This window comes from Carlito syrichta, unplaced genomic scaffold, assembly GCF_000164805.1.
Source record: "Carlito syrichta isolate Samal-C Ts95f unplaced genomic scaffold, Tarsius_syrichta-2.0.1 Scaffold305386, whole genome shotgun sequence".
In the NCBI taxonomy this organism is placed as follows: domain Eukaryota; kingdom Metazoa; phylum Chordata; class Mammalia; order Primates; family Tarsiidae; genus Carlito; species Carlito syrichta.
This window is the reverse complement of record NW_007249482.1, coordinates 573,707-588,413: the sequence shown is the minus strand read 5'-3', so window position 1 is coordinate 588,413 and position 14,707 is coordinate 573,707. Positions and strand designations below refer to the sequence as shown.

Here is a 14,707-nt window from a genome sequence, read left to right as displayed (position 1 = left end):
GTGGGGTTCTGACCCCAGCTCAGGCCCTGACTCCTCACTGGGTCTCAGTTTTTCCTGTCCATACACTGAGTTTACACCAGGCTGTTAGAAGACCCACCTCTGAGGGTCTCCTCTTCCCCCTCCCCCAAGGCTAGAGAGCACAGTTCTGGGGTCCCTGGGGAGAAGACATGTCCTTTCATGCTCTTCCCAGAGGTCCCAGCCATTGAGTTCATAAAAGGAATGCAAATGAGGGCCTAGTGGGGCCCTCACTCTTAACTGTCAGCCTAAAGCAGGGGGAAGCAGAAATCAACTCCTGAATCTGGGGTCCTGGGGGGCCTCTGCCTGCCTGGGCCTTGGCCAGTATCCAGACAGGTCCCTGCCAAGGCACAGGGAGCTGAGGACCCTCCAGCTCAGCCTTCTAAGCCTGGGTTTCCAGGAACTGTGGTCATTGCCAGGTCGAGTGGAAGCCCCTCAGGGACTCACTGGTCACTGGGTCTATGGGAAAAGGTGATGCCCATTGGGGTGGGCCTCACCCCCAGTGGGTGTGGAAGACATAGGGCATTAGCCAGAGTGATATAATGGACTGTCTTCCCTCCCATCCCTGCCCCAGCTCTCTCTGAGGTTCTGAACTTCCTCACATCAAATCTCAGGGGAACTCCCTAGGGATTTGAACCCCTTTTCAGGGGTGCTGAGTCAGCCAAGATGTTCCGACTGGAGAAAATAAGAGGAACAGACAGTGAAGTGGGGAAGGCTGTGGCCCTAAACCAGCTCTGGGCCCATGAAGAGGAAGAGCATTCACTCCTTCACAAGTGGAGCATGGCTGGTCAGGGTCCTTGGGCAGGGCTGGGGGTCTGGACCCCCACTGGAGTCCTGCCTTGCAAAAGCAGGCCTGCTCACACCTGTACCCCCTGGCCCTGCAACTGGAGCACTCGTGCCTGCAGGGCGCTGATCCCACTGAGGAGGGCTTCCCGATGTTCAGCCGAAGAGATGCCCAGGTTCACCAGGTCCCTGGAACAAGGGCTGGTCACACCGGCTGGCTCAACCCCATCTTCCGCCCCTCCCACGAAGGCCTCCTGCTCTCCCTCCCCTTCTCTGGACAGGGAATGGCTCAAAATCAGGACAGACTGGGGCTTCCCATATAGGCAGGCAGGGCCCCTGGGATCCCAAGCCCCAGCCTGGACTTTGGTTCCTTTGACTCACTGGGCAGTCATCTCGGCCACAGCCTCCAGGCTCCTGTAGCCAGCTGCTGCGAAGCTGTCCTTGTAGCGGCACAGGTCCAGAGCCTCCAGCCACGCACCCACAGAGCCAAAAGAGGGAAAGGTGGAGAAGGCACGATCCGCCAGTGGGGTGGGAGGTCTGGGGGTCAGAGGATCTGTGGTCAACCGACATCTGGGATCTGGGGCACAGACCTGGTGCTCCCCGGGGAAAGGCCAGCTGAGGAAGGACAGGAGGAGGGGAGGCCTGGACCTAGCTCACATGGGCCTGTGCATTCCCAGAACAGGCCAGGGTTTCAAGATACCCGGCCAGGTAAAGAACAGAGCCGGTTAAAGGTACTGGGAGTAGCTAGACATACCTAGGACAGGTTGGAAGGTAACCCATATTTAAAGCAACTCGTTAATTTCACTTGTTTGATTTGCTGGAACTACAAATTTGTTAGGACTGTTACTACGTATATTTATCCAGCAGTGGTCATGGTACCCAGGATCTGTGGGGCAAAATCCAGGACAAGCAGAGGTGACTAGACTGAATGTGAAGAGGGATGTGCTATCTGGGAAAATGGGTGAGCGACTGGACCTGAGAAGGAGGAGGACAGGTGGGGGCATCCAACTGGGACAAATGGGGAGGTCATCAACGGACAGGTGAGAAGCTGGGCATAGATGGGAATGTACCTGGGACAGGTGGTCGTGGCACACTTCGGGGGCTCTGGGTCCTGAACCATCTTGCTCAGGATGCTGTGGATCTGGGAGAACCTGGGCCGTTCGCCTGGATCCTTCTGCCAGCAGTCAAGCATTAGTCGGTGCAGGGGGGTGGGACAGTTCCTGGGGGGTGGCAGCCGGAAGCCATCTTCCACAGCCTTGATCACCTGGGCCACGGGTAAGGAGCAGACAGGAGGCTTTGGGTCCCCTCAATACATATACACATGCACACCACATATACCACAGACACACACACACACACACACACACACACCACATACACACCATCACAAGGAGGACTCAGACAGTGGCCAGGTGGAACCAGAAGCAAATAGACAGAGAAGAAGAGGGGCCTGGAGTAAGGAGGTCAAGGGTCAATGGGCAGAGGTCAGGGAGCTGAGGCCTGAAGTTCGAGGGTAGAGGATTAGAAGGTAAGAGGCTGAAACCAAAGGTCACTCACATCTTGGCCAGACATGTCCCAATAGGGCCGCTCCCCAAAGGCCATCACCTCCCACATGACGATACCAAAGCTCCACACGTCACTGGCAGAGCTGAAGTGGCCAAACTGAAGCGTCTCAGGGGCGGCCCACAGCGCTGGGCTCCGGCCACTCTGTGGGTAGGTGGGCAGCTCAGGGCCAAGTAAGAACAGGTTTTCCCATCCCACTGAGCCCCAGATCCAGGCCGCCTGTCATCCTCCAGACAACCTCCCACTTCCAGCTTCACATCTGGGGAAGGACACAAGCCAACCACAAGGTGGTATCCACTCTGGCATTTATTCGGGACCAAATGAGTGACGGGGCAGGGTGAGGGCATGACACAGCATGGAAGGGAGTGGAAGTGGGGAGACGGGCGCTCCAGGGCAGCTTTCGAGGAGGCAGAAGGAGTTGGCAGGCCTGATTGAGGAAGGGAACCCTCACCATGGTGGTGTAGACAGCCTCTGCTCGGTCTCGAGGACCCCGCCCAAAGCCAGAGATCTTGCAGACAAGGCCATTGCTGACTAGCACGCGGCGGGCCGCCAGGCCCCGGTGAACATAGCCCATCTCCGAAAGATACTTCATGGCTGATGCCAGCCCAGGTAGCAACCCCATCAGCTGCCCAGCCACCAGTTGCCCCTCATGCCGCTGTGGAAGGAGGAGACTAGAGCCAGGGCTGCATAACCAAATCCCCTGGGGCCGTGTGACACCAGGGAAGTCACCCAGTTCTCTCTGAGCTTCAGTTTCCCCTATGACCACCAGGTCAACCTGGCCAATGGGAACGATGCCAATTCCAAGCCCCAGCAAAGAAAAAATGAGGGATCCCCACTTTACAGAATAACATGGTCATCAGTAGCTCCCAGGGCCCAGGCTGCTCACCCTAAGAAAGCCGTCCAGGGCCCCATGGCTCATGTACTCGGTGACAATCATCAAGGTGCTTCCTATGTCCAGGGATGGGAACACACACATGCTAAGTTGCCTGCTCCACCCTGTGTGCATACATGTTCCCCCACCAGGGCTCCAGACTGGGCCTAGAGAGCCAGAACTGGGCTAAGCTTCCTAATTCTGCGGTCCTCCTGCCTGGCCAGGGTCCTCTATGCCAAGGGACAAAAGAGGAGGCGTTTGTAGGAGGACAAAGGCCGAGGTCAGGAGTTGCAACAGGCTTGCTGAGAAAGATCCCTCAAGATCAAAGTGATCCTCTACCCCTCACCCCCAAGTATCTCTACAGTCTAGAAAGATCATTCTAGATCAGAGTGGCCACTCCAGGAGAGAGGCCACCTGAGTCAGTGAAAGCAAGCTGAGGCCCCTGGCCGGGCTGAGGGAAGGGCCTGGTGAGGCAGGGGCACCCCACCTCCCACCCTGTCACCCTCCCTCTAACCGCTCTCCCCTCCCCCGCCCAGTACCTGTGGGTTAGGTAGCAGCAAGTGGAGCACTGGGCCCTACCTCTGGTGACAACGCCCTCCAGCCGCACGATGTGACTATGGTCAAACTGGCCCAGCGTGAGGGCCTCAGCCAGGAAGCTGAGCCTCTGTGAGTCGGAGGAGCTGTCCCTCAGTGTGTGCACGGCCACGGGCAGCTCCTGGCGGCCAGGGAGCTGCAGGCAGCCGCAGCACAGTTCCCCAAACCGCCCTGTGGGAAAACAGCATCTCAGACACCCCCTGGAGACCACCATCCTGGGCACACTGGGTCTCTGAGCCAAAGAGAAAGTGCCTCTGGATCATGGGGTAATGCCAGCCTGGGACTCGGAGCTCCTGAGTTCAAATCCTGATAAACTGAGTACCAGCAGTATGACCTCAGGCTGCATCTCTCTTCCTCTCTTGACCTCAGTTTCCTTCTCTGTGAAATGGGGATTCCTCCCTGCCTGCCTCAAGAGAAGGCTTCCAAGCCTCAAAGAGAGGATGCTGCATATGCCAGCATGTCAAAGGCCATCAAGTCCAGTGTGATCCAGGACGGATAATGATGACATCTATTCTGTCACACTGCCCATTTTCCAGCTTCTGTCCAGTGGGCCTGGAGACAGTGTGAGGGAAAAGTGTCAAGCTCCTGCTGAAAGCGACTGCCTTTTCTAAGTGAAAGTACCTAACATAGAGTTAATATACCAAATGAGCAGCCATTTTAACATTGCCTAGATCTGTCATCACTTTAATTTACCCTCTAATCTACTAGCCAAGGATAGAACCAGTTTCTCAGAGGTAGCTATTGATAATTGCTTTACAGCTCCCTCCCCAGCTTGTTTTGTACGAATTCGCTTTTCTATTTCAAGTATTTGCCTCTACCTATAAGACCCAAGTTAACCTAAGCAGCCCTTCGTGATCTTCATGACATAGACAGACCCCATCACCATGGCAGCAGTCATGTGACTAACTCACCCATCTGCCTGCCTTCCATCACCTGACCTCATTACCTGTGCTTACCTGCCCTCTGTGATGATGTGGAACAGACCACCACCTAAGCACCTTAATGACCTGCCCTCATCAAGGGAAATGTTTAAAAGCATTCAACCTCGCTGGGTGCGGTGGCTCATGCCAGTAATCCCAGCACTTTGGGAGGTGAAGGCAAGGATAGCCTGAGCCCACAAGTTTGAGATCAGCCTGGGCAACTTGGCAAGACTCGTCTCTACAATAAAAAAAAAAAAAAAAAAAAAAATAGCCAGGCATAGTTCCAGCTACTTGGAAGGCTGAGGCTGAAGGATCCTCTGAGCCCAGCAGGCCAAGGCTGCGGTGGCCATGAGTGTGCTACTGCACTCCAGACTGGGTGACAGAGTAAGACTTCTACTAAAAAATAAAATAAAATAAAAGCATTCAACTTCGAGCTGCCATTTGTCATTGCTTCATTAAACTCTAGTGTGTCCACATGGCTCTTTGAGCTATGGCCGCCATGTTTCTTGGTCTTGGCCCCCTCCCCTACCTTTGGGAGGTGAATCTCTCTCTCTCTTTTACTTTCTAAATAAACTATATTTACTAATCTAACTTCTGTGCAATTCTTTGCATCTTTCACATGGCACTGATCACACACAATCCCACCCCGGTGGGTCTGACCTAACATTCTGGAAGTCCCGCTGGGATATATTTTTTAGCCTAACACTAAGCATAAGGGGCTAAGGGCTTGTGAACAGGAAAAAAGGCAGTCAGAAGACTGACCCTTATTTGGGTGTGTGTGTGTGTGTGTGTGTGTGTGTGTGTGTGTGTTTGAGTCAGAGTCTCACTCTGTCGCCCAGGCCAAGTGCAGTGGCACGATCACGGCTCACCACAGCCTTGACCTCCTGGGTTCAGGCAATCCTTCTGCCTCGGCCTCACAGTTGCTGGGACTACAGGCATGCACCACCATGCCTGGCAAATTTTTAAATTTTTTTGTAGAGACAAACTCTACCTATGTTGCCCCAGCTGACCTCAAATTCCTGGGCTCAAGCAATCCTCCCACTTTGGCTTCCCAAAGTACTGGGATTACAAGTATAAGCCACTGTGCCCGGCCAGAAGTCTGACCCTTAGAGACCAAGCACCTACTATGAAACAGGCACTGTGCTGGGTGCTGTGAAGTTCCCATAACAGCTCCCATGAGGCAGATATCATGCCCATTTCACAGATGAGAAACTGAGGCCCTGAGCAGAAGTGGAATATACCCTGATCACACAGCTGATTATGCAGAGCTAGTCATGCCCCTGATCACGCAGTCAGGATTAGAACTCAGGTGTGTCTGGTCCCCAAGCTTGCCAAGGTCCTTTCTCACTGCCCCATGAAGGCCTGGGACTAAACTGCCAGTGGCAGTCTGCAGAGACCAACCGTGAAAAGCCTGAATAGAGAGGTCTCAGAGTGACCTTGAGGATGGGCACGTAGGAAGGCAGAGCCAACAGACCACTTTACCACCCTCTGCCTGTCCGGGAACTTTCTGGATTCAGGTCAGGCCTGATGTGGAGGCAGAGTTCCAGACATGGGAGTGGTCTTGGGCGGAGGTGGAGCTTTCAGACATTGGCGGGGACTTGCGTGGAGGTGGGGCTTCGGGATGGGGAGAGGGCTCCCTGTATGCCCAGCTTGCCTGCTCCAAGGCTCCTCTCCAGTGTGACGCTTTTCGCATCCAGCTCCTTGGCGAACAGATGCACAGCCTGCAGCGGATCCCCGCAGGTTTGGGGGTCCAGGAACGTGCGACGTGTCGGGACTTTGACTAGGAGAGAAAGAGATGAGCCTAAGGAAAGGGACCTCCACGCTGGGGTGGGAGTGGGAGCTATGCAAAGGCAGCCAGGAAGAGGACTGAGGAGTGAAGCAGCACAGAGCCCGCCCCTCCCCGGCCAGGCCCAGACAACTCACAGTGGAAATAGAGCTCCTCTTCATCATGGGCATCCCCACCTCCCTTGCCATAGCTGCACGGCCTAGGGGAAGGAGATGTACAGGGTCATCTGTCAGCCAGGCCACTCCCAGCCCCTCCCATTTCAAAAAGACAAGCTTCAAAAAGACAAGCTCTGTGCCCAGGGAGGGACCTTCTTGTCCAGCTGCTTTGAAAGCTTCTCTATAATTTGACAGCCTCCTCTCATGGCACATGTACAACCCCAGCCCAGACCTGACCCCCCACCACCACCATTCCTAGCTATCCTCACACAAGGAAAATCTCTGCAACTCCACAGGCACCCAATCAACACCCCTGACCACAAGCCCCCAGCTGCCCTCTGCCTATGGTTTGGTGAAAGAGCATGAATAAGACAGACAGACCCTGCACTTGGGGGAAGCTTCCCGTCTGGCCAGAAAAACAACAGAGAGTTAACTACAAGCCCACTCACAGGTCTCAGCAAAGGAGAAGAGTGATGCACTGTGGGGACACAGGACAGATGGACCTGACCTGATCCGAGGCCACACAGACACTTCTTGTGGCAGAGGCAGACAGGGCAAAAGGACTGTATCAGAGTCCACAAAGCTTGTGGGGCCCCCTGAGGCAGGGCCTTTGTTATTCTGGGAGAAGAGGAGAGCACAGGATTTAATTTGCATTTTAGAAAGAGCATCCCAGATGCTGAGTAGGGGCTGCTCCTGGTGTCCCTGCAGGAAATGGCGGTGGCTTCAACTATAGGTGACCGTGGGCTTGGACAGAGGTGAAAGGACATGAATCGCATGAAGGTGACAGGGGCCTGAGACATTGCTGGGCACAGAAATTAAGAGGGAGAAGTTGCCCAGTAGAGTTCATCATGGTGCCATTTACCAACACAGGGAGACGAAAAGTTCCCATTTAGACAGTTGAGCTTGGGGGTCTGTGGGACAAGCCAGGAAAATCCATGAGTGGGCAGTTAGATATGTACATGTCTGGCACTTGGAAGAAAGGTCTGCTTTGAAAACACAAATTCGGGAGCCATGAACATTGCTCAGGCTGGATGGAGTCTGAAAGGACGTACTAGGAACAAATCTAAGAAACCCCAACATCTAGAGGTTGGCTTAGAGAAGGAAACCATGGAGGAGAACACAAAAGAACTGCCTGAGAAGAAGGAACATGCAAGGGAAATTGGGAGTGGCAACATCACAGGGACCAAGGACAGAGAAAGTGGAGGGGGACAGCATGGCGAGACCATGTAAGGGTGGGAGGAAGAAGGATTCAGGTAGGAGCTTTTGAAAGTTTTCAAAATAGACACATGATCATATTTAGCCACCGATGGGAGGAGCAGCAAGGCTGTCAGGCAGGATGAAGCAGACATGGACGGGGTCAACAGCCTGGGTCCTGGAACCTGACAGCACGGACTTGCTTCCCGGCCTCTCCATTCAGCAACTGCGGGAGCGGGTGACTCCCTTAACTCTTTAATAAAATTGGGACAAAGACAGTCCTGTCTGACAGCAGCATTGCAAAGAGCTTACTGAGCCTCAACACATGTCAGCTATTACATGGGGGAGAGGGGAGCACTGTGAGTACTAACGGGTTCCCAAGATGCCGAGAAGGGTAGGTTCAGATAGGTGGAAGGACAGACCCTGGCAGGGAGGAAGGCACCTCCTTAGAGCCAAGGATGACAGGATGGGTGCTGAGGCCAGCAGGTTTGCAGACCTGGCCTGAGAAGCCCGGGGGCCAGTGGCAGGGCTATGGAGCAGGTGCAGTGGGCCTGGCCAAGGGAACAGGCTGCAAGCAGGGTATCTGCAGGCCAAAGTGGAACTGGATGAAGTATTTGAGGGTGAAGCAGTCTAGGGGGATGGCCAGGAGGCCAAGCGGAACAAAACAGAAGGTCCTTGGGAATGAGGAAGTTGAGGAACCAAGAGGTAAGGGGTGGGACAGGCTGTCCAACAGCTAGTGAGTCACCCAGGGTGGTGACAGGACGTCCATGAATGAGGGAGAACATCTAGAAGAGATGGGGAGAGATGGAGGGAGGTTGAGCAGATGGACGAGCGACAGAGGGTGCATGGTGAGGAGAAAAAGAGACACTCCTGCAGGACTACACTGTTGAATGAGGAGTGGGCTAGTGAGTCACCCAGGGTGGTGACAGGACGTCCATGAATGAGGGAGAACATCTAGAAGAGATGGGGAGAGATGGAGGGAGGTTGAGCAGATGGACGAGCGACAGAGGGTGCATGGTGAGGAGAAAAAGAGACACTCCTGCAGGACTACACTGTTGAATGAGGAGTGGGCAAGCCAAGGTGGACAGGAGAGGGAGGGAAGCTGGAGGTGAGGGCCATGGCACAGAGCAGGTGCTGCAGGGGTGTGGAGTGAGGGATGGTGTGAAAGGTCTTATAGACAATCCACTAGGCTGGGACTCGCAAGATGGTGGAGAATGCCTCTGCCCTCAGCACCAGGCCAGGCTGAACCTATTTCAGTGCAGCTGGGTTGTAAGCAAGGATTGAAACCCACCCCTGGCTTGCTCAGCCTGCTCTGTGCACCTGTCTCTGAAGCACTCCTAGACTGTCCCACAGAGCGTCTGCCGGGAAGAGATGCTCTGGGCCCACTTGTCTCCCCTCTCCTCCTTCTGCTTCTCAGAGCCCCAATGCTCAAAGCCAGGAGAGAGTGCTCCCAGCATCCGCCCACCCCTGCTTTCCAACAGATCCGCCAACAGACCTTTAATAAAGCTCCATAAGGAAGGAGCTCCCTACTCTTGTCCTGCCTTCCTGATTCACCTGGCCTGGGTAAAACTGGCTCCCAGCCCGGCCGGACAATGTCCTCTCCTCCTCAGTCACTTTCAGTGTTTCATTCAAGGCCAAGCAAGCAGCCAGGGCCAAATGGATGCCCACTATCCCTCCAGCCCACAGGCAGTTCCAGGATGCTAAGGCATACTGAGATACAGCTCCTTGGCCCACCCCTCCCTCTCCTCTGCTTCCTAACTTCAGCCCATCTCACGCAGACTTTCCAACCTCTCGTCTGCTGACCTCAGCCCAGCCTAGTACCCACCTGCAGTGCCTCTGGCTGCAGTAGAGTGTGACCCTGGGGAGAAGGAGGGCTGTATGCCAGAAGGCCTCTGCCGTGTGCAAAATGACTGGAATTTTCTCTCATCCAGACTCAAGCAGACTCCAGCTCTCCATCTTTCCCCTCCTCCTATCCCCTTTCTCAGCCCACTCTGCTGTAAGCTTCTTTCTGGTGGGGGTTTCTGGCTTATGAATTCCCCTCCCTGTCCTCCCTCCTCCCACGCACACATATACACACAGTTTCTGCCTTTCTTTCCTTTGCCTTTTGTTCAAGGGCCTCAAGATCCCTTGGGCGCAGGGTCTGGGGGTCTCTGAGCACCTCAGGAGAATCCTAATCACACTGGAGCAGCTGGAGCTTGATTCTGTCCCCAGTGATGCCTTCTGACATTTAATGAGTTAAGGAGCTAAATCCCCTTCATCCGAGCGCTGGGCCAGCTGCAGTGCTGGCTGCTGTGTGAGCAGGGAATGGGGGAGGGGTGGGGCTATCCATGCCCACATCTGTGCAGCAGTGTGCTCACGTGTGCACATCTGTGTGTGTGCAAAGCAGGTGCAGATAGAGGTGCCTGTGAGCACATGTTAATGTGTACAGGGATGTGACCTGCCAGGGGTCACCAGGCTGGGACAGCCACCTACCTCCTCCAAATGGCCAGCACACTCATCACGGAGCCCAGGACGAGGAGGGCCGAGATGGTCACTACGGTGACGACAACTGCGGGGCTCTGGTCTCTGGACCCTGAGGCAGCTGGGAGGAAAACCATGAGGTTGAGGCAGGCAGAGAACAAGGGCAAGCCCCAGGACGGACTTCTGACCTCACCCGATAGCAGGATTCCCACAGCACCTCTGTGCTTAGCACTGCCTCCCAGAAGTACAGGGACCAAGGCAGCTCCACTATCCACAGTGGCACTATGAGTCCCAAGAGCTTCCTTTGCTTCCAGGGCAGGGCACTTATGCTGCAGCCACTCTGAGAGAGCGGAGCAGAAATCCAGACAAGCAGGGCCAGGCCTTCCTTTGTGCCTTTCAGATGAACAATGAGAGAGACCTAAAGTCACTCTGCAGGAGGAACAGCCTCTGCTCTGAGCCCCCTACCCACTGTCTAGCCCATTCATCAACAATAAAGAGAGCTAACATTAAATGCACATTTACTCCTTCCAAGACACTGGGCTATGTGCCTCAACTATATTGTCTTATTTCATCAGCACCACATTTCAGTAAGATGTTATTGTCTCCATTTCACAGCTGAGAAAACTGAGGTTGAGAAGTTATGTAGTTTTCCCAAGGTCACATAGCTAATAAGTGAACTAAGACTTAAACCTGATTCCAAAAGCCTGTGCCTGACTCTAAAGCCTCTGCTTTGAACTATTTTTCCAAGAGATGGGCCCAGAGGACCCTAGGCTCTCAGTCCTACCCATTCATCCATTCATCCATCCATCTCTCCCTCCTCCCAACATATGTGCCAAGTTGGCACCAGTACTGACGAGACAGTGATGACTGAGCCAGAGCCCCTGCCCTGGAGGACAGATAGACTTGTGGGGAGACAGAAACACAAGTAACAAAAATCTTAACAGAAAAACGAGCAGAGCTGAGCAGAGGCACAATAAGGAAGGTTCACAGAAAAGGTGTCACCTGAATTAGACTTGGAAGATTGAAATGCATGTGTCTTTTTGTTTTGTTTTGTTCTGTTTTTAAGAAACAGAGTCTCACTCTGTTGCCCAGGCTGGAACACAGTGGCACAATCACATCTCAGTGTAGCCCCTAACTCCTAGGCTTAAGTGATCCTCTTACCTCAGTCCTCCCAGTAGCTGGGAAGTGTCACAGTTACTACAGTAGACAGTAGCTGGCACATGCAAGTGCTACCCACCCAGATAAACAGACTGCATAAAGGCAGAGAATGACAAGATAGGAAGCTGGAGGGTGGAAGAATGGAGGGAACTGGGGAAGACAGAACCTGGAGGGCCTTGAATGCTAAGCTGAGAAGTATAAACTTCATCCTGTGGGTGACAGGGAGTCAGGGAGTAGTGGAGAGAGTTCCTGCCCAAAGAAAAGGAACAAGGGTATCTGCTAAGGTGGGAGTGAGAATGGAGGGGAGGCGCTTGAGAGAGGTGAAGGTTTGGAGTAATTATTAAGTAGGAAAGTGCTGAGTGGTCCCAAAGACTGAACTGAGACTGAAAAGGTAAACCTCTGCAGGCAGCCTTAGCATGGGACAGGAACAAGAGCAGAGCCCAAGCCTGGGGCTGTGCTAGTGGGGTGGGAGCAGCAAGGCACCCAGGGAATAAGGGCCAGCAGCTGGGGATGATTTCTGATGAGATCATCTGCAGTGGCTAGACAAAGATGGTTGTGGGGCCAAGAGGGGCTGAGAGCCTGGGAGATGAGGTAAGATCCAGAGGGTAGTCTTAAGAATGTCACAGAGCAAGGTGAACAGGGCCCAGGTCTCACAAATCCCCACCTCCTGGTCTCTGCTTCCCTGGACAGTGGGTTGGACCTAATGACTCACTTCTAATGAACAGAAGATGGCATAAGGGATGGGGTAGCATATCCAGGATGAGGTGGCTTCTGTCTTGGGTGCTCTCTCACTGTCTCACTGGCTCACAGTCTCTGAAAGTATCTAGCTACTGTGCTGAGGAGCCCTAAGGCAAAGCCCACGGGGCATGGAACAGCATGCCTCCAGCAACAGCCAGCAAGAACCTGTGGAGAAAGGTGTACTCCCTCAGCTATGGTGGAGATGACCACAGCCCCAGAGGACACCTTGACTGAAGCCTTGGAGAGGCCCTGAGTCAGTGGTGCCTAGCTAAGCAGCAAGCAAATTCCTGTCCACAGAAACTATGAGAGGACAAATGCTTGTTGTTTTCAGCTGCTTGGTTTTGGAATAATTTGTTACACAGCATTAGATAACTACCATAGTGGTGAAGCATGACTTCTCATCAAGATCTTGACTTGGGGGTCAAGGCTCACTGGACAATGTGCTCTGCAGATCAGGAGAACCTTTCTCCCTGACTAGGCATGGCAAGGGAGGCTGGGCATCTGAGTAATCTCTACTAACTGAGAGACCCCAATGAATGAAGAGCGGCAGCACTTCTCAGCCGACAGCTCCCCCCTCCTGCCCTCACCGTGTCTACTACAGCCAAACCCGAAAGCCTTCATCCAGTTGGTTTCCTCTACCCAAAATGCCTTCCCTGCTCATCTCCATGGATTCAAATGTTCCCTAGCCTTCAAGACCTCACTCTAATCTCCTCTCTCCAGCACCTGGCCAAGGTCTGACACAGACAGGCATTCAAGCAAGAAGCGTGGTCTTCCTTCCCAGAACTCAGACTCCCTCACCATTTTATCTCCACATCCCTTTGGGCTCCGAGCTCTTCCTATCTTGGATTAGAGTCATGTAGCAGGTTGGAAAGAATTATTATCTTGACAGCTGGTGCCAGGATGCCTCTTAGGGGGAAATGCCTTTGTTCAGGAAAATACTTTCATGAGCTGCTCAGGATAGATAGAGGTGAGATCCTGGGGGCCGGGTTAGCAGCAGGCAGAACAACAAAACAGCTAAACTGCTCGGCACCCATCAGGGAATCTGGGGGTGGGTGGGGAGAAGAGGAACCAGAGAGGGAAGTGGGGTGGGAGGGAAGTACAATACTGTGGAGAAGCCGGAGATGCTTTCAGATCAGGATATTTAATGTTCAGCTTTTGTTTTGATAACAGCTTTATTGAGATATCATTCACATACCATACAATTCATCCGTTTAAAGTGTACAATTCTTATTTGGTTTTTATTGCTGCAGTGCAACACCCTTCATGTCCCTCAACCTTCAGTGAAGTCGGCATCACACTCTAAGGCCTAGCGGGGAAAGGGTCAGTGTCTCATGTTTGGGTCTCTATCTGGCTGAGATCTGGGTCACAGTTGTTCATGAACCCCTCTCCTGAGCTCCTGCATGACAGGTACTCAGTCTAGCTCATGTCAGTGAATAGGCATTTCTCAGTTCCAAATGAATTAATCAGGCTGTCATTCAACCATTCCACAGGCTCTATTAGTTGCACTGGCGATTCTCCCCCTCCATTTGCCTCCCTGCCTCAGCCCTGTGCTAGGTCCTCTCTGCCCAGGTCCCTGTCTGCTCACACACACTACTTACCCTCCCCCGGGGTCTGCACTTCAATGCTGGGGTTGAAGCTCTGGGCCTCCCAGGAGGGCCCCGGGGAAGCTGCCCGAATCTGAAAGACGTAGCGAGTAGCTGGCTTCAGGTTGGTGACGGTGACCGCGGGTGACCCTGTCTTCACCGTGGAGTAAGTCTGCTCACTCTGACCCTGGCGACAGATCAAGAAGGCCCAGACCCAGGTCAGATCCACTTTACTGAGCGAACAATGGGAGAAAACGAACAGGGAGGTGGAAAAAGTACCCTTCGGTGAATGTAGGTTGAATGGGAAAACCCAAACCCGATCATCTTGAGGGATCCCAGAGATCTTTCCCATTGACTCTTCAGCCCCTCTCTCCACAAGCTCCTTCCCCACACTTGGTGGTACTCACAGCTGAGAAAAGCAACCCCTCTGAGTAATAGAAACCTTAGAGAAGACACTAGATTCTCCTGGGAGATGACAGGATGATGGCCATCAGGGTCTGGCAATCCAGGTTGAACTGGGCCAGTGCCCTAGTGGGCCTGATGCTTCAGAGGACAGAATAAAAAATAAGACCCTGACAGCCCCTGTCACAAGGCTTTTCTTTCCCTTTGGCATCTGATCACAACCATTTTGTAGGGCATGAAGGCCAGGAAGTATTATCTTGTTTGTTTGTTTGTTTGTTTGTTTGTTTGTACAGATAAGGAAACCTAGTTCCAACCTCACCCAAGATCCCCAGCTGGAGCGTGTGAACAACAACAGCTCTCACTGATAAGCATCAACTCATGGCCAGCTACTGGCTAGATTCTTTACAAGCTCTTTGCTATGACCCTCACAACAGCCCTGTAGAGTCAGCATTGCCATTGCCATCTCCTTTTTTTTTTTTTTTTTT

The 14,707-nt window shown here is 53.3% G+C and overlaps 1 protein-coding gene across 1 annotated transcript in view; it reads right to left on the bottom strand.

Moving 5' to 3' along the window:
* Positions 1 to 471: 471 nt before the first annotated feature.
* Positions 472 to 14,707, bottom strand: part of EPHA10 (EPH receptor A10) — a 38,355-nt gene continuing 24,119 nt past the window's right edge. Inside the window, 11 exon segments of the mRNA XM_008061660.2 lie at positions 472 to 987; positions 1,180 to 1,335; positions 1,869 to 2,062; positions 2,356 to 2,505; positions 2,813 to 3,016; positions 3,248 to 3,309; positions 3,812 to 3,997; positions 6,401 to 6,526; positions 6,670 to 6,731; positions 10,354 to 10,462; positions 13,836 to 14,007. Of these exon segments, the coding sequence (XP_008059851.1) occupies positions 873 to 987; positions 1,180 to 1,335; positions 1,869 to 2,062; positions 2,356 to 2,505; positions 2,813 to 3,016; positions 3,248 to 3,309; positions 3,812 to 3,997; positions 6,401 to 6,526; positions 6,670 to 6,731; positions 10,354 to 10,462; positions 13,836 to 14,007 (1,536 nt within the window). The 3' untranslated portion in view covers positions 472 to 872.